We start from the raw sequence: 25,616 nt of genomic DNA on the forward strand, positions 1-25,616 counted from the left end.
ATTTATCACAGATGCAGTAAACTTATGTTTTGGTGGTGATTCCATGTGGGAAAAATATTTAGTTTAAAAATACTTTAGAAATTATTCTTATGCCTATTGACTGAGAGCATTTAATTTAATTTGCTGCCAGACTTTTCAAAGTAATTATCAAGGGCTTACTTGAGTATTTGTGCTGTGATAAGTAGAAACTCTGAGCATAACTATAAAGACAAGGATTACCCAGGACCATTCTTTACATTGTTGAAATATAAACATTTTATTAATTATCTATACTAATAGAGTTGTTAACATTCTGTGTGTCTTCAGTAGCAAATGAAAAATAAATCAATATAAACTTCTTTCCTTAAAAGGAAATCGAATCCTGAATTCTATTGATTTCCAGAGTTGAATCCCTATAGAAGACATATGCTAGTTCTTTCCTGTATGAGATATCTATATGGTATGCAGATTATTTCTGCCTGAGATTGGGGAACAACAAACTGAAAGTTGAATTTAGCAAAATTAGTGGAAGACATCGGAAATTTCTTTGTAGTGAATATAATAGTATATACATGATTTATTAACCTCTACTTGGGTAGCTCTTTATAGCTTACAAAGTCATTTCATCTACTACATGCTCTCTGGTCATCTCAGTAAGAGTAGGTAGTGGGAAAATAAGAAATTACGCATGTGTATATGTTTGTAGGAAACTGAGACCAGAGGTTAAGTGGCTTGTCTAATTTCATATTATTAGCAAATGATTTCATCAACATTGCCAACTGTTCTTGGACTTTTAGAGTAAGACTTTTGATTTAGGATGAGAATAGCTTAAAAAACTTCAAAAAAATCTCATCTAAACTATGCAGAGTCAGCTAATTTTTTAGTGTAGAAATTTTATAATGGAAACAAATTATCTTTTTAGGTTCATATTGTAGTGACCTCAAAAAGTGTTAAGATTTACATTGACTGCTATGAAATTATAGAAAAAGACATCAAGGAAGCTGGAAATATAACAACTGATGGTTATGAAATTCTTGGAAAACTCCTTAAAGGGGAAAGGAAATCAGCTGCAGTGAGTAACACATTTTTATTTTTCTTGGTATCTTGTGTTAAGATTGAAATGGCATTTTTCTAAACAACTCTTTGAGTTTTATTTTATTCTATTTTTCTCAGTGAGTTTTAAGTTGTCAAATTTCTTGATCAGATCAAAACATCGGAAGAAGTACATTGAGAAAATATGTCCACAGAACATAATAATGTGCTTTAACTACTTACTAGAAACAAAATAAGATGTCAAGGCACCAGGGAACACCATGTAGTCATCTTGAAACAGGGTCAAATTGGAGAACACCACACAAAGAGTTGCCAGCATACCCAGTGAAATAGAAAATAGTTCCTATTTTGTTCTTCAGCTATAATTGTTAATACAGATTTGTACAATCAGGATATTAAGCATTTGGGGACACTAGTCGCAACTTTCACCAGAGCCCACATTTGCTCACAGAGGAGCCATTCGGCTGCCTGTATCAAAAGGATCAGTGGAGTAGGGCATCCAGCTGACCCCATTACTCACAACTTTCACTATCTCAGGTTTGAGGCAGGAGCGTGCCAACCCCATTTACAATGTTATCTAGTAGGGAAAATTTAAAGTCGTCATCATACCAAGCTAATTAAATTCATAGTAAATGTCAATCAAAGCCAGGCACCATTGCTCATGCCTATAATCCCAGCATTTTCAGAGTTCAAGGAAGGAGAATTACTTAAGGTCAGGGGTTCAAGATTAGCCTAGGCAACATAGTGAGACACTGTCTCTATAAAAAAGAAAAAAAAAACAATCAGCTGAGTGTGGTGGCATGTGCCTGTATTCCTAGCAACTTGGGAGGCTGAGGTGGGAAGACTGCTAGAGCCCAGGAATTTGCAGCTGCAGAGAGCTATGATGGCATCACTGCATGCCAGCCTGGGTGACAGACTGAGACCCTGTCTCAATCAATCAATCAATCAATCAATCAATGTCAATCAATAGACCTATTGTCCTAAAAGCAAAGCTAGCCTGTTTGACTTCTATAGTCATTATTTTAAAAATGGCTTTATTTATTTAATTTAGCTTTCTTCCATGTACAGGATTTTCTTCTAGATTCAAAAGGAAAATTTTTATTCCACAATATAGAAACAATTAGTTCAAACATAATATAATTTTGATTAAAATCCAAACCTTCTGTTGAATATTGAATCTGATATTTAAGTATAACAATTACATCAGGTTTTTAAAAGAATAACATTGTCTAAACAACTTTTTACTTTTTATCATAAGTAGTTTATTTTTAAACTATAGAAAGATATAAAATATATGCTATCTTGAAATAGTTGAGGATATCAGAAAAGTTATTGGTCAAACCCTTGGTAATAATTTCTAAAAAGAAGAGCATCAATTGTAGAATACGTGAAGAATTGTTTCTTTAATTTACTTTAATGTTACTTTTCTATAAGGGTGGGCTCTTAAAGCTCGATTTAGGCTGAGCGCAGTGGCTCATGCCTGTAATCCCAGCACTTTGGGAGGCCGAGGTGGGTGGATCATTTGAGGTCAGGAGTTTGAGACCAGCTTGGCCAACATGGTAAGACCCCATCTCTACTAAAAAAACAAAAATTAGTTGGGTGTGGTAGTGGCCGCCTGTAATGCCAGCTGATTGGGAGGCTGAGGCAGGAGAATCTCTTGAACCCAGGAGGCAGAGGTTGCAGTGAGCCAAGATCACACTGCTATACTCCAGCCTGGGTAACAGTTAGACTCCATCTCAAAACAAAACAAAACAAAAAACAAATTTGATTTAAATGTGTGTAGGCTTCAAATTCATTTAATTATAGAAATTAATATTCTCTTAAAAAATAACACAAGGCTGGGCACCGTGGCTCATGCCTGTAGTCCTAGCACTTTGGGTGGATCACTGGAGTCCAGGAGTTCAAGACCAGTCTGGCCAACAGGGTAAAACCCCGCCTCTATTACAAAATACAAAACAATTAGCTGGGCATGGTGGTGCACGCCTATAATCCCAGCTACTCAGGAGACTGAGGCATGAAAAGCATTTGAACCTGGGAGGCAGATGTTGCAGTGAGCCAAGATCCCACCACTGTACTCCAGCCTGGGCAACAGAGTGGGACTCTGTCTCAAAAAAAAAAAAAAACGAAAAAGAAAAAAAAAGAAAATACCTAACAAACAAGTGGAACAAAACTCACTCAAACATTGCATTTCAGCGAAAGAGGTGAATCAAGAGTGGGAATCTCATACACCTTCCACTTTTCTATCTTTTTCTCGTAGGCATATGTTCAAACATTGCATTTTGGCCAAAGAAGTGAATCAGGAGTGGGAATCTCACATACATGTTTCACTTTTCTATCTCTTTCTCGTAGGCATATGTTTTCATGTTCTTTCCTCATGAAGTAAGGATCACATTGCTCTCAATGGCTCACACCCTTGAGAGAGTCTGTGTGAGAAGTTGGCAATGTTAAAATGTGGAAGTGCCAATATAAAATGTTTCTCATGCATCTTTAGCTGATGTTGCTGTTGGTTGTTTGCAGTTCCAAATCCAGAGTTTTGACATTGTCTGCAGTCCAGTGTGGACCAGTAGAGACAGATGCTGTGATATTCCTTCTAGGGTAAGTAAAACAGAATTGAATTCTGCCATGGCTTTAACAGTCCCCCAGGGATAAACCCTTGTGCCTGGGAGAGGAAGTAGCACTCCACAGTTGCATCTTCAGGATGGAGCTAAAAGACATGCAATGTGTGGGTGCTCACCAGCTACTACAGAAAAGCCAGTGCCTGTGTGATCCCTCCCTCACAAGCTGGTAATGCACAGAGTATATCTGGAAATTCTCCCTAACAGAAAAGTCCTGCTGAGTTAATGTGTTTGATAAGCCCACTTACTGTAAAGCCCTCTTGTTGCTTGTAAAATATCAGCATTTTACAAAACAAGCCAGCACCTTTCTGGATGACTAAGGTTTTTTAGATGGTAGAAATAACCATAGTATTCTTTCTGAGATGAGGATTTTTCTTTAATAGTATCTATGTAGGTGGTAATAGTTACAAAGTTGAATGTTGGTGATGGATTTGAAGCTTTTGACCAGCAAAGACCCACATACATCCACAGGAAGAGTGTGCATTATTTATTCAGCAAATATTTATTAAGCACCTATTATAAGCTAGGCACCAATCTGTGTACTTGTGTTAAGCCAGTAAAAAGTGAGTATTCCGGTGAAAGGCACTGGGGGTGAAAGGCACTGGGAGTGAAAGAATTAATAAGGACGTATATACTATATTATTGAGTGAAGTCCTAGGATGCATAACAAATCAGGGCAAAGGGACAGACAGTGATGGTAGGTAGTAGCAGCCCTCAGTGATAAGGGGAGATTAAGCAGAGACCTGAACGAGGTGAGGGACAAAACAATGTGGATAATGGAGAAAGAGTAAAGAATTTTGGATTTTTTTCCAAATGGGAATTGATATTTGAGATACACAACAAGTCTCTAACACTGGATTAGAGGAAATTGGATTAAATTACCAGAGATCTCAGTGGTCTTGTAAACATTTCTTTGTCGGTGAGGTTTCCTAACGTAATGCATAAAATAAAGACATAAAGGAGCACAGCAAGTTTCAACATAAGACTATTCATAATGATAATTAAAATTATTTCTTTAAGTTGGGCAACAGATTTCCTTGTGTATGTAAGTGGGGGTGGGGATGGGAAGTCATTTTTTTCCTCTAAATTTAAAGGTAAATATTCTTTTCAAAATTTCAGAGAGATGAGGCAAAATGCCCTGCTTTTCCAAATTCTTGCACATGCACACAGGACAGCGTTGGACCTCCAGGACCTCCAGGCCCTGCAGTAAGGAAATTGAAATAGTTCCTCTGGTTTTTCCTTTGAAATCTTTAGAGTGATTATCTATTTGCCAGTATGAAGTCAATAAAATGCTTCAATTCATCCAGGTTTTCTAGGATAGAGCAAGCTAAATCGCAGACCATCTTTTTAGTATATTTGGCCATCTGAAATGGAGTAAATCAGGAAGAATATTTGATTCTGGCATTTGACATATTTCTTCAGCCATGCAAGAATGATAATATCGGCTAGTCTTCAGGAGCTTTTTTCTTAAAGATATGAACCTGGATTTCCATCTGTAATTACATGACTGAAAATTCCTTACATCTCCCAAAAGCTTCTTATATGTTTGGTATAAAGCCATAGTTGAGAGGCTGACCCAAGAACAACTTGTTGAGAACCTAGAACATGTGCACCTTATGTGGCAGACATATCATGAGAATAACATAGAGAGAGAGTAATTTACACATGTGATATCATAAACTCTGGGTTGGGAATAACTTGAGTGAGAAGACTATGAGCATCTAGATTTATCCATTGGTTGGGAGGGAAGGCCAAGAAAGTGCAAGGCAAATCATTGAAGATTGCAGTGATAGAGCTCATTGATCAATGTGAAACCCCTTGATTTAGTCAATGCAGTATCTGATCTGGGCCAGTTTTGAGGATAGCTCTAATCTCCCTTGGCTTCTTTTAAGAAAATATGTAATTAACATAGGAACAGCTCAGGGATTCACAGAACATGAAAATTTACTATTCTTGGGTCATAGCAAATAATGTAGACCGATTTTAGGTTAATTACAAGCCAGCTCCTCATATATAGAATCAAAATGTCACTGGGATTACCATTCTTTTTTTCTAGTAACAGTGATTTATATTTATAATCATGAAATTATATCCTGGATGTGACTTAGATGTTTTTGAGATGTTGGGATTTTTTCCCCTGTAGTTGTGAGGTAACATGCTTGGATGTCACTGTGATATTTATGTCCTCTTTGTTCAGTTGTTTCTGAATTCCTGTTAAGTACATGTTCTAATATTCTGAGCGATTTAAGATACTCTTCTTTTTGCCCATCATTTTCCCCGAGGAATGTAATTCACATAAATCCAAGGCTCATTTTTCTCTTTATTGTATACAAGTAGTATAATGTTTGCTTTTCCCAATAAACCTCAAATTTTCAAATGAAAATTTGAAATTTGAAATATAGTTTAAAAAATGAGACACTCAGAATGTACAAAGTTTTGAAATTCTCTTGCCTCACATATTTGTATGACATGAAATATTTGCTTCAATGTTTTGCAAGCAGCTGTAGAATAATAATTGTCTGGAAATTGCACTTTTTCTTGAAGCACTTTTTGTATATCAACTTCTTCCTATGTTCACACTACTATATGCTCTATGTATTTTAGGGAGGGCCTGGTGCCAAAGGTCCCAGAGGTGAAAGAGGTATCAGTGGGGCAATTGTAAGTATATTTTAGAGTGCATTTACATTTTTATCTATATATTGAAATCTGGTTGTTCAAATTTTCACAAAGGGGGTATGTGATCTTGAGCAAGTCAGCTCAGGTTTAGTGTGCCTCAGGTAATGTAATTACCTCTGTCTTATCTCTGGATGTCATAATGATGGATTAGACTAGCCAGAGAAAGAAATGCACAGGATGCGTGTCATAGCTGTAACAATTACACATGGGGAAGCTGCAGAAGATCTTTAAGGCCTTGCCCAGAATATGGGGAAGCAGAGGGGGTACCCACACCCCACAGGGAGCAGAAACTGCTAGAGAGCTGGAGCCCATTGGGAGCACTTCTGCTGCTTTTTTCACCAGTCTCAGAAAAAAATGCTGAGTGGCTGCGTATGTGCTCACAAGGGGTCACCTGCTCCTTCTGCCAGCTCCACACTGGTTTTCTGTAAGACAACTCAAGCTTCTCAGGGGAATATTTTATGAAGATAATGTGTAGTTTTTGGTCATAATATAATTAATGATAAAATAACCCCATTAGGAAAGGGCAAGATTAGGATGCTAACCCAGGCCTGATGCCAAGGTTGTGCCTTTTCCATCTAGACAGATTGCTAAAGAGCTCCAGCACAGGGCACCTCATCCATGGGCATCTTTTCTTTTCTTGCTGGATTTATATATCCTTTAGTCCCAGAAATAAGCTGAAGTCTATGAGAAATGAGGACTAGCTTAAATCAAATCCAGTGAAACTTAAGCATTTAATCTCATGTAAATCTATGAAAATTAATATATGAATGTATTATATGCAATGTATTTTATTTAAAAAATCTATTTCTAATAGGACTTTTATGGAAATGTAAGTGCTCTTGTAAATTTATTGTACTTTTCAATAGTAAAGGGAAGAAAGGAATTACATTAATAAATATATTCATAGATGTAGATTTCTAAAATGTTTACAAAGATTATATGATTGATGTCTTAGAGTTATGACGTCAAGTGTCTGACTAAATGTCTGCACTGAAAAGGTATTACATTACTTTGTGGTTGTCTCTCTCTTGTGTATTTTAGGGGCCCCCTGGTCCTCGTGGAGACATAGGTCCTCCAGGGCCCCAGGGTCCTCCAGGCCCTCAGGGACCCAATGGACTCTCTATTCCGGGAGAGCAAGTAAGCACAAAGCCTTTCTTTATTAAATGAGAATGGCGGATAAACATTTAGTTACATGAATCTTTTCTACATTTTGCCAAATCAAGTGTTTTCTCAGATAATTCAATGAGGTTAGTCACCGAGATAGCAGTCTCTATGATGACTGTTATTTTAGATATGTAAATAGACTATGTAATAATATAAAACTGTGTAGAAAAAATTACTGCTACTTATTTGACTTTATTAAACATCTTCTTATATGTAAAGTAGATATCCCCTATGTTAAACTATATTCTTTTAAGGTAGGTATAATATCCCATAATTATATAAAATTACCTCATAACATTCTAAGTAGAAATTATAACACAGCATTTGTAGTTTAAAAAGTGAGCATTAATTCAAAAAAGGTTTATTCATCTCCTTTCAAAAATACCCTTCTGTGCTCATTCTGAACGCTTACACTGGATTTATGAAGTGATGAAGATTTCATAAGTGACTCATGTCTTCCTTTTTTGCTTAATCTCCGTGAAACGCCTGAGAACTGTTTTCCCATTGCTCACTCTAGGGTCGCCAAGGGATGAAAGGTGATGCTGGAGAGCCAGGACTTCCAGGCCGAACAGTGAGTTGGTCTCTAAGTTGCCTTTTCTTCCCCCTGTCATGTGCTATTTGAAAATTTCCTTTTGTAGTACCTCAAAAGGTGAACCCAGGTTAAGTAGCAAAGCAGAAGCCTGGATACGTGCGTCGCCTCATTTCCATTTCATACCCTGGTCTTAGCCTTCAAGTTAGTGCTATTCAATTCAGGTATCTGCTCGTTGACTGAGCGTCTACTGTATGCTTGGCCACGTGCTTGGCTCTGTTCTCCTGTTTCTATTCAGAGCCTCTGGAATTTAAAAAATAAACATTTGGAAAATAACAAGGATTCTCTCCCACACAGGAAGTATATTATAATGTTTCACTTGTTTCCTTCTGTGCAGGGAACCCCAGGATTACCTGGCCCACCAGGACCAATGGGACCTCCAGGAGACAGAGTAAGTTTTCTTGAGCAGGCTATAATGAATGATGTTGGAAATGATGTCACATGGTTGCCTATTCATTAAGAACCCTTCAAAATCCAGTTTGCAAGGCTGGTAATGTATCTTGTGGAAAGCTGCAAAGCTGCAAAGCTAATGTCAGTGGACCATCCAACATCAGATCAATCTCAAGGTCTTTGAAATAAAATGGTGGGACTCTAGGGAAGTATTTGAAATTTTAATTTTCAGAAAATTTCTTACTGTATCATATTCATAAAAAGAAGTCCAGAAAAGGAATTTTAGCTGATTAAAAAGAGATTCAAGAATCTCAGCAAATTGTTTTAAATCTTAAAATTAAAATCTTAGTTGTGAGGCAGCTTTTCTGTAACCATGAGGGTAGCCTTGACTCCCACAGCACTTTCTACAAACTCAAGATATCCTGTCTATACCTTCAGAACTCAAATACCACTTCTAGGCCTTGATGGTGGGGTGGACAGCTGGTATTTAGTAGGGAATTTGCCTATTGGTAGCAGCTTTCAAGTTTGGTCTTGACTTAGCATGAAAGCAGTACAGGAAACCCAGTCTTCTCTAGGATAAGTTAATGAGAAGCATGGTGAACATGACCTCTATGTTCTGTTCATCAATAATGTGAAATATTTGGTTCCATAGGAGACCACAAATGCTTTAATAAAAAGAACCCAGAAATTTTAAGAGTTTCTCAAAACAAAGGAACTAATGATTTTTCAGCATCTTATGGTTCCAATAATACTCTGAGAGTAGTTTGTATTTTGATTAATCAATCAAGTTAAAATATATGACTAGCAGCAGGATCTGAGGAACCCAGTACTATAACACTATAACAGCTGCCACTAAACATAAATCTATCAACCTTAACACCTTCAAGACACCACTGGGCACAGAGGTAGGCCATTCAGAGGGAGCAAAGATTTGCCCTAAGAAAATACAAAATTGTAGATGATACGCCAGTGAACTTTATTTGTTCCCATGCCTCCTTTTGAGTTTGGGGGAGACATAATAGAGAGGTCAAAGAGAAAACTGTATTTTCTGGGATATGGGATGTGGTGGTAGTTCTGACATATACATCTTCTGACTCTTTTGAGACTGGCACTTTAGGTTTTTTTTTTTTTTTTTTTTGAATTCTTATTTTACAATAAAGGACAACAGTGAGAGTACAAGGGTGACAAGTCAGTCTTCTTTATTAGAACATAAACCCCAGAATATTGCAGTTGAGAAGTGGCAATGGGCTGACTTGCTTGCTGCTGCTACGACTGAAACCTTGTTTCCATCACATCCACCCCAATGTGGGCTTCATGCAGACACAGGGCGGGTTCCCTAGCACACTTCCCAGCAGGACTATCTTTCTGGACTTGCGCTCAGACAGCCATCACCATCAGGCAGCCTAACTGCATCCCTGAAAAGTAAGGGGGCTGGAAAGGACTGTACTCTTCCATTCTCAAATTCTAATCTGTGTCCAGCTTTGTGGTGAGGCCACCCTGGAATGAGGGCAAGAGAACTTTTCAGGAAACTGTTCTCCCTTTTCCTTCACAGCCTGTGTACCTACCTACTGCTTAGTAAACTACCACTAATGCAAAAAGGATGGTGCATAGCTGGTGGGGTATCAACAATTTTAGAACATTAGAGAGACTTTGAGTATGGGAATCTCAGCTGAAACAAAACAAAACAAAACTTGAACTCAGTAGTGGAAGTGAAGAGAAGGAAGCACGAGAGATCAAGGCCAGGAGTTGTGGTGAGGAATGAAGACTTGTTAGCAGGATCAAGTAGGGAGAAACAAGATACAGAGATTGTCTTCAGCACAGATGATTTTTGAAATGAGGCACAGTGCTGGGGGCTATTAGAAAGTAAAAAAAGAACCACATATACAGGTATCTGTACATGTGTATCTATGAAAATGGCCATCAGTCTTCTCCGCCACCCTCACTTGGGTAGAAGTGGAAATAACTGCTGTGGCTTGCAGCAAAAAATGAAGAATAAAATAAAATTGTGGCACGAAGTTCTGCAGATGTCATAGTGGGTAGCCTTTTTGAGTACTTCGTAATAAATCTTCTTCACTCCAATTTACAAATATATTTCCTCTAAAAGGAAATGGTTGATCAGAAAGTTCTTAGACTGACTAAAGGAGGATTAATTATTTAGAAATATGATACTTACCATAAAAAATGAAAAAAAAAAACATCCTATATAGTAGTTGGAGAAACTTGGGTGGAAGAAATTTTATTCAAATTGTCCAAGCAATATTATAGGGAATTTTTTTCTTAAGTGGCCCTTAGAAGTGATATTGGTGTTACATCAGATAGGCTTAGGATCTGTGTTTTGTTAATCAGGCCTAGATCTTCCAGAAAACAGTCTGAAATCTTATCCCTAAAAGTTTCTGAAAAAAGTTTTTTTTTGGGGTAAGTGGAATATTTCCAACAAATGTAAAAAGAATAATTTAAACTTCTATTGTAAAGTCAATGTACTAATAAAAAGTGTGGATAGTTAATTCAGGAAGAGATCCAAATGGTCAACTTTTGTGAAAATCCAAGAATATGGATGAAATGATTACTTTCATTCTCTGCAGAAAATGAGACAAAAATCTCTGACAGAGGAATGCAGCAACTCTAAAAAATGACCTGACTCAGAAATCCTCGGCTGGATTTCAGAGATCTGCTGTTGAGAGTGAATGCTAACTGGGTAGCAGGATGACTCATTCCAGGCAGAGGTCATTTGGCACTGTACAGAGAAAGAGAAAAAATAACATATAAATGCGGGTGCACGAGCCAGAGATCAAGCCTGTGGGGAGATGTGCTCTGTTCCTGCCTGGTGAACTGACGCTGAAGCAGTTCTGGCCTTTGTGTGTATTGAAGAGAGCACTACAAAAATTAACTACTTATTATCAGGATTGAGGATTTCCTCTCTTTTGAGTGGAGGGCAGTTAAGACAGCTTTGCCTCTGTTTTTTTTTTTTTGAAATAGGGTCCCACTCTGTCACCCAGGCTGGAGTGCAGTGGTGCGATCACGGCTCACTGCAGCCCTGACCTCTCGGGCTCAAGTGATCCTTCCGCCTCAGCCTCCCAAGTAGCTGGGACCACAGGTGTGTGCCACCATGCTTGGCTATTTTTTTCTTTCACATTTTTTAGTGACAGGATCTCCTTATGTTGCCCAGGCTGGTCTTGAACTCCTGGGCTTAAGCAATCCTCCTGCCTTGGCCTCCCAAAGTGCTGGGATTGCAGGCATGAGCCATTGCACTCAGCCCAGCTTTGCCTCTTTTGGGAGAGGAAGAAAGAAATTCACCAGGAGTGGAGACATAAATAGTCCTGTTCTAACTGTCTGACAGTTGCTCAGGAAATGAGGAAGGGAGCCTTCTAATTAGGTGGTCAGGATTTTCCATATAGACTTCTGTATGTCTGTATGTATGGCAGGGTATGAAGACTTGAGAGCATGTGTGAAAATAATTTCATTATTTATGTTTAACATATATTCTTAGGTAAGGGGGAATTTAAATATTTAGTAAACTTTCATGTTAAGTATTTACTACAGAGCTTAATATTTGCATATTTGGTAAAGGAATGTTTTATAAAATTTGATGATTCCATCTTAAGGAAATTTTAGGCTTTAGAACATGATGTATTGACCAGTACATATTATAAATATTCTATTAAATATATGGCTAAAATATCTGGAAGCTGTGGTAAAAGCAATAGGGAGAAATTCTTATTGTTTTGTTGGGGCTAAAGGGTGCTGATATGATGGAAGAGAATGAAGGTGTGGAGAATGCACCAAAGGGAAAAATGAATTTCTAAGCTGAGAGTCCAATTCCCAGCAGACAAAAGAAGACTCTGCCACCATAGTATCATCTTTTATGATACCACTTGCTTTTCTCAGTAACTTTCCTTTCCTCTCACCTGCATCCTTCCTGGGCCAGCCTGTGGACATTGACTTTTCCATAGAATGGGTAAATTTTCCTTTAGACTTCTTTATGCTATTACAAAAACAAAAAATATCTTCATGAAGGGAATCTGCCTTCCTGGGAGAAGATTAGTTTGGCTCTTAAAATTGTTTTATCTATAACTATACAAGTGAATGAGCATAGAAATTGATTATTCAGTAAAAGGCATAAGTTAAACTGAAAAGATTTTTTTATTTTTTTGCTGTTTGTCTTCTTATTGAAAGCTTACCTCCCAAGCAGCGTGTTGGGCTGTAAATCCTTCGCTTCAGCCTTCAGCTTTAGCAACCTGTTTAGCATCTTTTCTTTTCACTTGCTCATGACCTCCCTAACTGTAATCACTTTCATTTTTACAATAGGGCTTCACTGGAAAAGACGGTGCAATGGGACCCAGGGGCCCACCAGGGCCGCCGGTAAGAACTAAACGTGTCTCATCTTTGTGCCCTTCACTCCCACCCTCTCACCTCATTTTGCTAGTAACCTGCCTTTGAAGCACATTCATCTGTGCTGTGGAGTATATCATTGAGGGACCTGTGTTTTTATTTACCTATATCAAAATGTGCTAGAGAAAACAGATGTGTTAAAATACGGAATCTTTCTGTTTAATCAAGTTACATTTGAGAAAAAGAAAAAGAAATCTCTAACTAACTGGCTACCAGCTGGTTAGTGCCTCAGTTTCTTCATCCCTACATTAAGTGGTCGGGTTTTATAACCTCGGTGGTTCAGTTATTTCCTGTTACAGAATTTTAAGAATCTGTGCCTATAACATTTAAATTTCAATAACTTTATTATTGAACAGCCATCAGTTGTTCTGAGGAAGTCAGTTTTATCTACAACTAAAAGGGTCTTCAACTTAAGATATTGGGAAAAATACTGAAACTAATGATTTTGAAACTGGCATCTGTATACTTGCATCCAGGTGAGATCTCAGTAAAATTGTTTGAGGTGATGGATAGCCTCCACGTCTGTGTGGCAGGATATGAAGACTAAAGAGCATATGTTAAAATAGTTTTATTATTTATGTTTAAAATATAGATCTTTAGGTAATGGGGGATTTAAGTGCACAGCAAACTTTCATGTTAAGTATTTACTATAGAGATTAACATTTGCATAATTGATGGAGTAAAGGATTGCTTGACAAAATCTGAACATTCCATTTTAAGAAAATTTTAGGCTTTAGAACATGACATATTGGCCAGTACATATTATAAACGTTCTATTAAATATAGAGTCAAAATGTCTGGAAGCTGTGGTAAAAGCAACAGGGAGAAAATCTTACGATTTTGGTGGGGTTAAGGGTGCTGACATGATGGAAGGGAATGAAAGTGTGGAGAATGCTCCAAAGGGAAAAATGAATTTCTAAGCTGTGAGTGCAATTCCCAGCAGACAAGGAAGACTCTGCCACCATGGTGCCCAACTTAGCACAAAACTGGCCACCTTCTTAATTCTTCTCCAGCCTAAATTTTCAACCTCTGTGTTTTGAAGGATTGTCTGGTCTTGTAGTAGGAAACTTAAAAAAAAAAAGGGAATTGCTTCCTGCAAATCCACTTTGTAAGCAATTTACTAGGATCATAGTCTTAAATTGTGAAACTGATTGTATACATATGCATGTATTTTTCAACTGGTCTCAAAATATATTTTAAAACTCCATAGTCCATAAGGATTGCACTGTAGTTGTCAAGAGTTTTTTATTTCATGTTATCTTAAAATTTGGTTTTATTTTTCCTGAATGTGTAATTATGAGTTGTTTCATTTAAACGCGTTTAAAACAGGCCGTATTCATTTACTTTAGATGGGATTTTCCCTTTGTCATAACAGTCCCCTTCCCTCTCCGTGTGTTGTAGGGAAGCCCAGGCTCCCCGGGAGTCACAGGACCAAGTGGGAAGCCAGGAAAACCTGGAGATCATGGCAGACCAGTAAGCGGACAGCTTGCATGTCTACTGACAGTCGTTTCACTGTGGAAATAAATAATGAGAACTGCAAGGCTTTGTTATATTTAAGTTATCTCTGCTGTAATGTGTTTGAAGCATTTGCTGAAACCATGCTAAACTCATGGATTTGACTGGGTACCAGTTCTAAATTTTTCTCTCTGGGTTGTTATAATATTCTGGGATGAAAATTGTGGTTACTGGGTATCTTTAAAAGGAGAATGGGATTATGAGCCAAGACACATATTTCTGCGCTGTATAAACACTCAGAGCTGGGTCAGCAAAATGATTCTTTTTACTTAGGAGTGGTATGCTGCTTAAGATGGAAAAATACATGACGATGGTGCACAGCGCCTCCATCCCTAGCTTGCTAATGTTAACCCTTTTGTGGCATTATCCAGCTTTCCATTTGTTCTTTTGTATCTAGTTGAGGAGGCTAGAACATCAGAACCAGAATTAAAATTATTTATTAACTTTATCATTTTACTTTTTTAATACTGTCCTGCCCCAATTTATACCCCATTTAACTTTCTCTTATGCAGATATTTTGGTTAAAATAATAGTTGAGATAGTAGTACACATATTTAATATTTCCAAATTAGTATCTCCAAAACTGAATTTGAAGTTTCTAAAATATACACAAATATTTGTAATGACTGTTGGGCTTCATATTTTTTATAAGCTTATCCTTTTTTTGTATTTATGAAGTGTGAATTTATTTAAGCAATTTTTTTGTCCAAATAGCATCCTGAAATATAAAAATTTATCTTGAAGACAATTAAGTCCAACTATTAACAGTGACAAAAATTTATCAGGGCTCTTCTCTGGATAGAATTTCCCCTTTTTAAATATTGTTGAAATTATACAAACCCAAGTTAAAAAAAAGTAATTTCAGACAGACTTAGGATTGGACATTTATGTGATATGGCTTGCCTTGTATGAGTCATAAAATTAAGCAAGCAACATAAAGATAGAAGGACTCCTGATATATTAGGTTAAAAAGAATGACAAAAACTGCAATTACGTTTGCACCAACCTAAATACTTTAAAAACTGTGTGTACCCTAGCATGTGACTTTATTACTCTCTTTTCCTCGATGGATCATGGTAGAAACTCTGCAAGTGAAATTATAAGTATATGAAACTTTTCTACCCATTCAGCATTTCATTTTGTTTTACTATGACCTCAATGGTGTCTTATATAAGAATATTACTCATATAATTGATGGCTGTAGCTAGAAGCCGAAAAGAAATGTCTACAGCTATTACTTGAAATATGATCTCTAAATATCAGCAATAAAGATGATTTCTACAAATCATGAACAATAGGACAATCAAAAAAATCAGAACAATCTCAAAATAGCAGTAAATGTAAAAAAATCCTGCATTTGCAAAATGCTCCAAATACAATATTAGTGTTTCCACAAAAATCTAATACTTTTGGCAAATAAATAGACAACTCCAGTTTTTCTTATGATAATTATAATTTGGTATACATTTATTTAGGCCCCAGCACTTCCCCTTTTCTCCTTCATTTTCCTTGTCCTTCAAAAGTAGCAAATTTCCTGTCTTTTTCTTCCCTATTTTATCTTACCTTCCTCTAATTAATGAAACCAAACATAGCATATAGGTATATATGGGTCTTAGCAGAGAGCTTGGCTTAATCATTCTTAGCTTATGTCATTAGCTATTATAATCAGTTGATATCTTCTTGCTAACTTATAATACCTGATATTCTATAGGAGATGTTTCCATGAGATGTTCATAGAATACTTCATTAATAAACACATTTGTTTAGTGCCTACAATATGCTAGCCAGTGTTCTAGGGTCAGGTGATATAACAGCAAACAAGACAAAATTCTTGCCTTCATAGACATTCTGGGGGGTATATAGACAAAACTTTGTAAATATAGGTTCCCGTGATAATGAGTGTTCTGAAGAAGCAAGAAACAGTAAGGGGTTAGAGAATGATTTTGCTGGTGGGAAGGCAGCTATTTTGGATACAGTCATCTAGGAACCTCTCTGACGAGGTGACATTGGGATGAAATGAGGGAGAAAGCTATTTGATCTATGGAAAGAGGGTTCCAGGCAGAGGAAACAGCATGAATGAAAGCCTTGGCTGAGGAATGAGTCTGACATGTAAAAAGAACATCCAACAGGTCTGGGTACCAAAGTGAAGGGAGTTAAATGGAGAGGGATAAAATATGAGGTCAGATCGCTAGGCATAGATGATCATATGGACCATGTAGCCCATGATAAGGAATTATTATTTTCCTCAAAATCTGATGGGAATGGGATGGAAGGCTCTTGGAGCCAAAGGAGTGACATGATCTAATTTTTCTTTAAAAAATATCATTCTGGTTTTTGTGTGGAGAATAGACTATAATGTAGCAAAATGGGGAGAAGGGAGAGCAGTTAGGAGGGTATTGGAGTAGTTTCAGGCAAGAGTCTTGGTTTGGACCACAGTGGTTTCCATGGGGATGGTGAGAAATGGTTCGGTATGGGACATTACCTGATTTGTCAATGATTTAGATGTTCCTTCGGTGATAGCAATTGGCAGCCTGGAAATATATAACTGAAAGACAAAAACTTGTTGCACTCTAAGGAAAACTTTTCCAATATCTCTTATGGTGAGAGCCTTATGACAGTGTAGGGACAAATATTCTATGCTTGTATTTAGATGTAGGATCAGATTGAGTTATTTAATAAGAGAAAAACCCAGTTTCTTTTTTTATTGTAGAATTTTTTTTATTATTATACTTTTAAGTTCTGGGGTACATGTGCAGAATGTGCAGGCTTGTTACATAGGTATACACGTGCCATGGTGGTTTGCTGCACCCATCAACCCATCACCTACATTAGGTATGTCTCCTAATGTTATCTCTCCCCTAGCCCCTGACCCCCTGACAGGCCTGTGTGATGTTTCCCTCCCTGTGTCCATTTGTTCTCATTGTTCAGCTCCCACTTATGAGTGAGAACATGCAGTGTTTGGTTTTCTGTTCTTGTGATAGTTTGCTGAGAATGATAGTTTCCAGCTTCAACCCAGTTTCTTTTATCTCAAATGTACAAAGAATCACTGGATGAAGTTAAGGGATATATATTGAGCTAAGGAGCTGACAACAGCCTGCTGGTTCTTAGTGAGACTGAATGGAGACTAATCTCGTGGATGTTCCACAATAACCAGCTGAGATAACCAACCATGATGATATAAAACAAAGTATGGCGGTACAAGGGCAATCTTCATATGTATTTTAGTTCCATATGTATCATGAATTGCATTGTAAAAAGTGTGCATGGTCCATAACTTTTACAGTTGTGACCACAAAATTCACATCTGTGCACTGTTTTGGAGGACATGTGCTTCAGAGAGAGAGTGAGAGAAAGAGAGAGAGAGAGAGATTAGATTCCTTTTTATAGAAAAGCAGAATGTAACATGAATATAAATGTGATGTGTCATTTTGCTAACGCCTTAGAAAACAGAACTTGTTCTCTTTCATCGTTATGTCTATTCATGCATCATTTTAGAGTATGTTTGTCAGTTTCTAATGTAGGTAATTCATATTTTTCAGGGTCCATCTGGGTTGAAAGGAGAAAAAGGTGATAGGGTATGTATTTTTTAAAAAATCTTACGTTTATTTTGTGTGTTAAACATTGAAGTCTAAAACTATAGAACTAATATGTTAATCATTCTCATTAATTCAACAAGGGAGACATTGCTTCCCAGAACATGATGCGAGCAGTTGCAAGACAAGTCTGTGAACAATTGATAAGTGGTAAAATTTCTTTTCTTCTTACTGTATGTATTGTTTTAAAATTAATTGCAGGAAAATGCAGAGTTTGAGTCATAAGTTTCTAAGAGATTTCTCTTTCATTTCGATAAGCTCTTGTTCTTATACATTGTCAGTTTTGCATCTGATTAGATAAAGTTAATGATATTTTAAAGATTGTCACTAAGATAAAATAATAACCCAAGGTAAAATAATAGCAGCAAACTTAAGTACTAAGACATTACATCTTTTAAGTTATGATCTTTAAGTCATTTTATGACTTAAGGAAGGGGGCCCACCAAGATGAATTTGATCAGTGAAAGCTGATTTTGCCTCTCTGGTTTTCACAGGCTCTTCTTATTCCATAACGCCTGTTAAGTAATGAAGCTCAGTACCTGCAGACTGGTGTGGGCCTTAAACCCATAACTCGCTCTTTGAGAAGTCTTAATCAATGTTTTCCAAAGTGTGGTACTGAGGAACACCTGCCTTAGAATCACTTATGTTGCTTGTTAGAAGTGAGAGTTCCTGCACCGTGCCCTAAGCTTAGTGAATCATTGTCTTTGGAGATAAGGCCCAGAAATACAGATTTTTCAAGGTGCCCCACAGGCAATTCCAGTTTGCATTGAAACCTGATTGTCATTGCCTTAGATATACAAAAACTTGTGGAATTTTCTAATTATAAAAAAGGTTTTCTTTTGAGTGATGTCACCTGGTAAATCTCAAGACTATTTCAGAGCCATATTAAACTTTAACAACTCTTTTATATTTGTAGTAATGTTTGTGGCTTATGGGTCAGCATTTTATGGAAACAGTTATTTATCAGGGACCATTCTGTCCTGGATGATTAGACTGTCTTAATTTTATTTTTAGGATTCTAATTAGATTGTTTCCTAGAGGGGGTGCAGAATGGAGATGGATTTCACTAGACACTGAGAGAAAACAGTTTCACTCTCTCATCCCTCCTTTATTGCATTTCTTACTAACAAGCCTTATTTCTGCTTGTAGGTCAGATGAACAGATTCAATCAGATGCTGAATCAGATTCCAAATGATTACCAGTCCAGTCGCAACCAGCCAGGCCCGCCGGGTCCACCGGGACCTCCTGGCAGTGCAGGAGCCAGAGGAGAACCTGGACCCGGGGGGCGGCCAGGCTTCCCGGGCACACCAGGGATGCAGGGACCCCCTGGGGAACGAGGTAGGCATTTCTGGCTTCTGTGTTGGGATAGAGGAAGGAATTTGCAAATGTAGGAGTTGGGACAGGTTGAAGGCATCTGGAACGTGACCTAGGCAAACTGCTTTCACTAGTCTTGTTTGGACAGCCCCAGAAGAGCTGTTAGGCAACTCATAGGCCATAGAGATCCATGTCTTAGAAAAATGGCATGTTTTTATCAGATCTCAGTAAAGATAATGCTATTTTCTGACTTTTGTTGTTGTTAATGGGAGAAACTGTATCTTGGCAAACTAAATCAGCTACCCAAATCTTATTACTCTCTGTGACCATGGCAAGAGTCGAGCAGCAACTGAATGTTCTTAGGCAGCCCTAGAGTTTTAGACCCAACTTATTTTGGTTCCTTTATTCAGGGTCTGGCACTGGTCTTGTATGTTTGTTTGACTCTAATTTCATGGTATAGATAAGTGCAGTTGAAGGAAAAGGAGAAAAACAGGACTATTTGATTCCAGATATTTAAGGATTCTGGGTGTCCACTTTAGTCAAAGGAGTACTTAAGACTCTAGAGAAAACCTACATATTTCTATAATTCTACTGGTTTGGCTGCTGTACTAATAGGGCTACTAAAGATAAAATACCTTTAATATGTTTTTCAATGAGATATTATAACGATTTCTTCAGGATTACTGTTCCTAATTACTGTTTAAAAATATATTAGACATGTTTGTTTGCTTCAAATAATTTTTCCCGTGCCTTGTAGCCAAATTTTTTCTTGGCCATAAATCTAGAATTACACAAATGTCTAGAAAGAACTTGGCTTAGAGAGTGAACTTCAGTGAAAAATTAGGTTCTGCTTTCACTAAGGAAATGAATTACTTGAATCAAATATTATCAGTTAAGATGAAAATTACATGTTTCCAGATAATTTTTCCCCTGTGCTTTCTCTTTTTCTCCTTCCTTAGGTTTGCCAGGAGAGAAAGGTGAAAGGGGTACTGGATCTCCAGGACCTCGGGGGCTGCCTGGCCCCCCAGGTAGGTTTGCTAGTATATTAAACAGGCAAACAGTATAAATACTGAGAGGGCACACCATCCCGAAGAGATTCACAACTTCATCCTGTTATTCTTTTTTTTTTTGAGACGGAGTCTCGCTCTGTCGCCCAGGCTGGAGTGCAGTGGCGCGATCCTGGCTCACTGCAAGCTCCACCTCCTGGGTTCACGCCATTCTTCTGCCTCAGCCTCCCAAGTAGCTGGGACTACAGGCGCCCACCACCACGCCCGGCTAATTTTTTATTTTTTTTATTTTTAGTAGAGATGGGGTTTCACCGTGTTAGCCAGGATGGTCTCGATCTCCTGACCTCATGATCCACCCACCTCGGCCTCCCAAAGTGCTGGGATTACAGAAGTGAGCCACCGCTCCCAGCCAACTTCATCCTGTTATTATAGCTTCAAGCATTCTTATTAACATGGCATATGTTTTAGCAAGAAGTTCAACCTCCATAACTTCATTTTCATGTTCCCTTTGTTAAAAAAATGAAAAGTTTCTATTAGGCATTAACTATAATATTAATATATGATGAAATGAATTTTAGTGACACAAAGGGTTGCTATTTCCCCTTTCTCTTTCCTTCCTTCCTTCCTTCCTTCCCTTTTCCTTCCTTCCTGCCCTTTTCCTTCCTTCCTTCCTCCCCTTTTCCTTCCTTCCCTTTTCCTTCCTTCCTTCCCTTTTCCTTTCTTCCTTCCTCCCCTTTTCTTTCCTTCCTTCCCTTTTCCTTCCTTCCTTCCTGTTTGTTTTTTTGGCCTCATAGCCTTTAAAGATGGTTATATTTCCTGTTTTTTCCAGTAGTCTTCAATATGGGGCTATTAGACTGAGAAAACATAGCCTCACTAAAAGGGCCTGAGATATTGGTAAATTTCATTCACTGTTCTGCTAAAGCATTTTTATATTTTGGAAAGGACTACTAGATGTCTGTCTGATACATTTTGTTTACTAGGTTGTAAATGATTTCTTTTTTCATTATAAGGCACATGATACTCTTGCAACCAAGGACAGCCCTATGGCTAAATCTTTCCATTTATGTTAACTATAACTATTGATCCAGAAACAATATTGCTTTGCATAGTCTGGAGGTGTGGAGCAGACGCTGCCCTCTTTTGATGGCAGCTCAATGTGGCTGCTTAACAGAGCTGTTTCCTTCAGGTGCTCTTTTCTCTGTGAGAGTGGGAGCAAACCAAATAACTCACTGATATCCCTGGTTTGGCTGAATTTTTGCTAAATCAGGTTTTCTGGAATGAAATACTTCTGGCATTAACTCTGATGAGTCACTGGTAAGAAAGTTCCATCACACCTTGGTTCATATTGGGTATTTCTTAAGGAAACATTTTCTTACCATACAATAGTAAATTGTCTAATTTTGAGATAGTGGAGGTGCCACTTAAAGTATTGGTGGCTACCTCAGGAGTTGTATTTGATAAGAGGGAAATATATTTGTTTTAACTCCACACTAGGTCCACAAGGAGAATCCAGAACAGGTCCACCAGGGTCTACAGGTTCAAGAGGTCCCCCTGGCCCCCCTGGCCGTCCTGGAAACTCAGGTATCCGAGGACCCCCAGGTCCTCCTGGATACTGTGATTCGTCTCAGTGCGCCAGCATCCCATACAACGGGCAAGGCTATCCAGGTACGTTGTTGCCATTGTAGGAACCCCAATTCACCTGAAGTAAAGAACTTTATGGAAATGAAGTTCCTTAGGATTGAAGGAAGGTTGATTTGAAGATGTCTTGAAGATAACAACTCTTTCAGTTCTGATTATATAATAATAGTGTTTGCTACCATAGCACACATTACTTCACTGTTAGGATTGAATTATTTTCTTTTTTTCCCCATGTTTCTGCATTTACCAAATCACATCATAAACCTCCCCTTACTTCTCTTGGGACTTCAAAGCATGCTAGTAATTGACTTTTTTTTCTTTTCCCAAAGATTGGGAACAGGGATTTGTTAAATACAACTGTAAAATGCCAAGAATATGTATTTAAAAATTGTTTTGGGAATCTAATTTATAGGTAAACTATGTAATAATATGGTGTAGACAACTGAACATAGTTAACTGTCCCATACTAGCCATGGAATTAATATTTATAAAATCTGGGACTTAATAATTGTTTTTAAAGGATTTTTTAATGAAATTCTAGTGTTTAACAATTGTAGAGGGCAGAAGTCTCCTATACTTGATTTTGTGGGATGTGAGGACTGGGGAGATAGGCCGATCTGGAAATAAGATAGTCATGCTGTGGCCCATGGCAACCATTTCATTAGTGCACCCTCAAACGTCTTGCAAATTTTAAAAATGATACTGCTGTTTGATATGAGTTGCTACTTTCAAATAGTGCATGAGTAGTTGAATATCTAAATATCTATATATCTATATATTTATATGCATAATTACGTATGATCAAAAATAATAACAAATCTTAATGTATATTTTCATGCAACCCATTCACAAAATTGCAATTTAATTCTTTATAAATTTAAATTACCACCTCCTTATGGGATGTGAGAATAACTAAAAATATATGGATATATATATATATATACTTTAACCATTACATACGTAGATGGATGTGTATTTATATTTTTTACTTAGTCATTCAACTTTTAAAAACTATCATCTTTGACCTGTTTCAGGTTCCGGCTAACACATTTTCTAAGTCGCCAGTGCTGCTTACAGTTTGAATACATGAAAATCCTGTTTCTGAGATGTTTGCGCACGTGCTTATTAGAAAATGAGTCTGTATGGAAATCTCACCACAGATAATGGTTAACGAACTGGGTTGACATCACAAAGGAGGGTGGAGACTCTTTACTAACTTGAATGAGACAAAAGCAGTGGTGTCAGTTTATAAGCCTGATGCATTTCAGTAATAATGTAGAAAAACATTATTTTAAAAAAGTTCCAACACACAGCCATGAGGAGCCTCAGTTGTGAAAGAGGTGCATAATAAAACTACTAACCAGAGGAGACTATGCCATTTTAAGAAAAACAATTAACCTGGTTAAAGAGAAATGTCTTATGTAAATAATAAACTAATTGTGGCTTGTAAATGATTTGTATGTGATCCTGTCGACTAAAATCACTTAACAATTCTACAATAAGCTTCTGCATCAAAGCCTGCCGCTTGCTCTATGCCGGAATAACACCAAATGGAATCTCCTCATCTCTTGCTTGTTAGCGATGTGTCTGATTCAGGGCATCTGTCTTTTTGTTACTTTTTTGTCCGTGTCCTCTCATTTGGGTTTTGTAACTGCAATTTTCAAACCAAAGTTTAAAATCACCTTTTCTTCCTGTTTTGCTGTAGTCACTGGTGTTCCTCACCCACCAGCTGTAACTCAGTTTGTTACAGCCACAGAAGATGTCATGTACTGTATATTACCTGAGGATAGTTGCTTTTCACTCCCCGAGTTCAGTTTCTAGGAGCCAATAAAACTTCCCCTCACCTCCTCATCTTTCCAAGTTGTTCTTTGAATTGAGGAGTTTGAAGGCATAAACAGTTACTTGGGGATTTGAGAAAATCCTACTTAGTTACTGCGTTTACAGTTCTTTGGCCCAGTCTCTGACCCTTCCCAGGTATTTGTGCAATGACTGTATTTACTGCTGGATTTTTGAAGGTTTTTTTTTTTTTTTAAGAAAGTGCCATTTCATTATTTGATTATCACCAAATTATCTGGAAGTAATTGGAACATTGTAACATCTATTTATAGTTATGAGATTAAGACTGGAGTGCCATCACCGCGGGTGATCATTTAGCCTTTGGTGTGTGTGTGTGTGTGTGTGTGTGTGTGTGCCTTCCAAATCATGCCATAACTGTAATGTTGAATCGGACAGAGCCTTATGTGCCCGAGGGCGGGGCCTACCTGCCTGAGCGCGAGCCCTTCATCGTGCCGGTGGAGCCCGAGCGGACAGCGGAATACGAGGACTACGGCGCAGACGAGCCTGCAGAGGAGCCTCCTGAGCCCCACCGGCGCTGGCGGCGCGCCCTGCCCCACGGACCCGGGCAGTGAACCAGAGATCACGCGCCGCGCCGCGAGGCTTGGGGGAGGTGTTGAAATTCTCATTTACAGGTCAGATAGAGCAGTGTACGTCTTTTCTGAGGTGTTTCTTCCAGCGTTGCTCATCCAGGACTACCCTTTCTGATTGTAGAGAACCTTGTTTCTGCAGGAAGCCTAGCTCCAAGCACGCAGTCTGTAGACATTTTTGCCTTTGCCCTTGAAATGCTTGCAAAATACTTTGTTCACAAAAGCTACAAAGCGGGAACATGCCGTGTGCCTTTAGTCAGCACAGCGGGCAGCCTCAGTGAAACTCTGAGGTTAAGCAGTAAGTCCTGGAACCCAGAGCTACCGTGTATTTCGAGCGGGCAGTTTATCTTTTGCTATACTTATTTGCAATTCAGTTACACCACGATTCAAATAATTCCCCTCCTAAAACCAAAAAGGAGGGAAACGTCAACTCCATTGCAATTATTTATCTTCCTCTTCTATCTCTGTTATACAGCGGGGCATAGAATGCTCGTATACATCTCTTTAACAACCACAAACCTTAAGCCATGTAGATGAAGTTAGTGCATCAACGGGATACAGTTTCATATTGCCTTAAACCTCCTTGTTTTAGACACACTAACATTTATGCCAAATTGCAGATTATTCTGCAGAGATGGAATTGCATGTTTGTGTTGTATATTTAGTATGAACTTTTTTCAGAATATAATATTTCTTAGTTATCAAAAGCAGTTGGAAAACGTTTGCAAGACTATGAACATAGAATTGCTGCTTTTATATTTTAACTGCAGATTGTGAATTTCACTGCCTTATATTATTTATTTCTGAAACAAAAGAGGCATTTTTCAATAAAACTACTGAAAATTTGACATGGCATGTTTCTTTCTTTGAAGGGCCTTTTGGACTGCCTCAAGTGGTTGTTACAACAAACAAGTTCATATCCTTGGATACGGTTACAAATCTTGCTAATACTATTAAATTATGCTAAATAACTTTAGATTTTTAATGATACAGTGAAGTCATAGCAAGAGAGTGGTGAGAGCCTTAAAAAGCCCAGCAGATTCCAAAGGCTTTATTAGGAATATAGAGGATGTGTGGGTTGGTGGAAAAACAACTACGTATCCTAGGATACCCCAAACAACCAAATAATCTGTAATAACCCACATGATTTCATATGCATTTAATCACTTTTCTATAGCATACTTAACCCAAAAGCATGTTTAATTGCTAGAAGGAAAATTTCGTAATGGAAAATTTTACATTTAGCGATGCCTTGCTTTTCCACTTACAAA

At 37.8% G+C, this 25,616-nt stretch overlaps 1 protein-coding gene across 7 annotated transcripts in view; it reads left to right on the forward strand.

The window, feature by feature from the left end:
* Positions 1–25,193, forward strand: part of COL12A1 (collagen type XII alpha 1 chain) — a 146,915-nt gene extending 121,722 nt beyond the window's left edge. For 4 of the 7 annotated variants that reach the window (XM_063629712.1, XM_063629716.1, XM_055255975.2 and 1 more), the window contains 15 exons: positions 902–1,051; positions 3,550–3,627; positions 4,767–4,853; positions 6,252–6,305; positions 7,365–7,460; positions 8,005–8,058; positions 8,414–8,467; positions 12,772–12,825; positions 14,257–14,328; positions 17,910–17,945; positions 18,047–18,113; positions 19,113–19,301; positions 20,237–20,305; positions 21,779–21,949; positions 22,957–25,193. In XM_063629712.1, coding sequence (XP_063485782.1) covers positions 902–1,051; positions 3,550–3,627; positions 4,767–4,853; positions 6,252–6,305; positions 7,365–7,460; positions 8,005–8,058; positions 8,414–8,467; positions 12,772–12,825; positions 14,257–14,328; positions 17,910–17,945; positions 18,047–18,113; positions 19,113–19,301; positions 20,237–20,305; positions 21,779–21,949; positions 22,957–22,967 — 1,242 coding nt within the window. In that variant the 3' untranslated portion in view covers positions 22,968–25,193. The remainder of the gene's footprint in view (positions 1–901; positions 1,052–3,549; positions 3,628–4,766; positions 4,854–6,251; positions 6,306–7,364; positions 7,461–8,004; positions 8,059–8,413; positions 8,468–12,771; positions 12,826–14,256; positions 14,329–17,909; positions 17,946–18,046; positions 18,114–19,112; positions 19,302–20,236; positions 20,306–21,778; positions 21,950–22,956) is intronic. The other 3 variants (XM_063629700.1, XM_063629724.1, XM_063629699.1) reach the window with 1 other exon arrangement.
* The last annotated feature ends 423 nt before the right edge of the window (positions 25,194–25,616 follow it).

Source organism: Symphalangus syndactylus, chromosome 2 (genome assembly GCF_028878055.3).
Source record: "Symphalangus syndactylus isolate Jambi chromosome 2, NHGRI_mSymSyn1-v2.1_pri, whole genome shotgun sequence".
Classification (NCBI taxonomy): Eukaryota; Metazoa; Chordata; class Mammalia; order Primates; family Hylobatidae; genus Symphalangus; species Symphalangus syndactylus.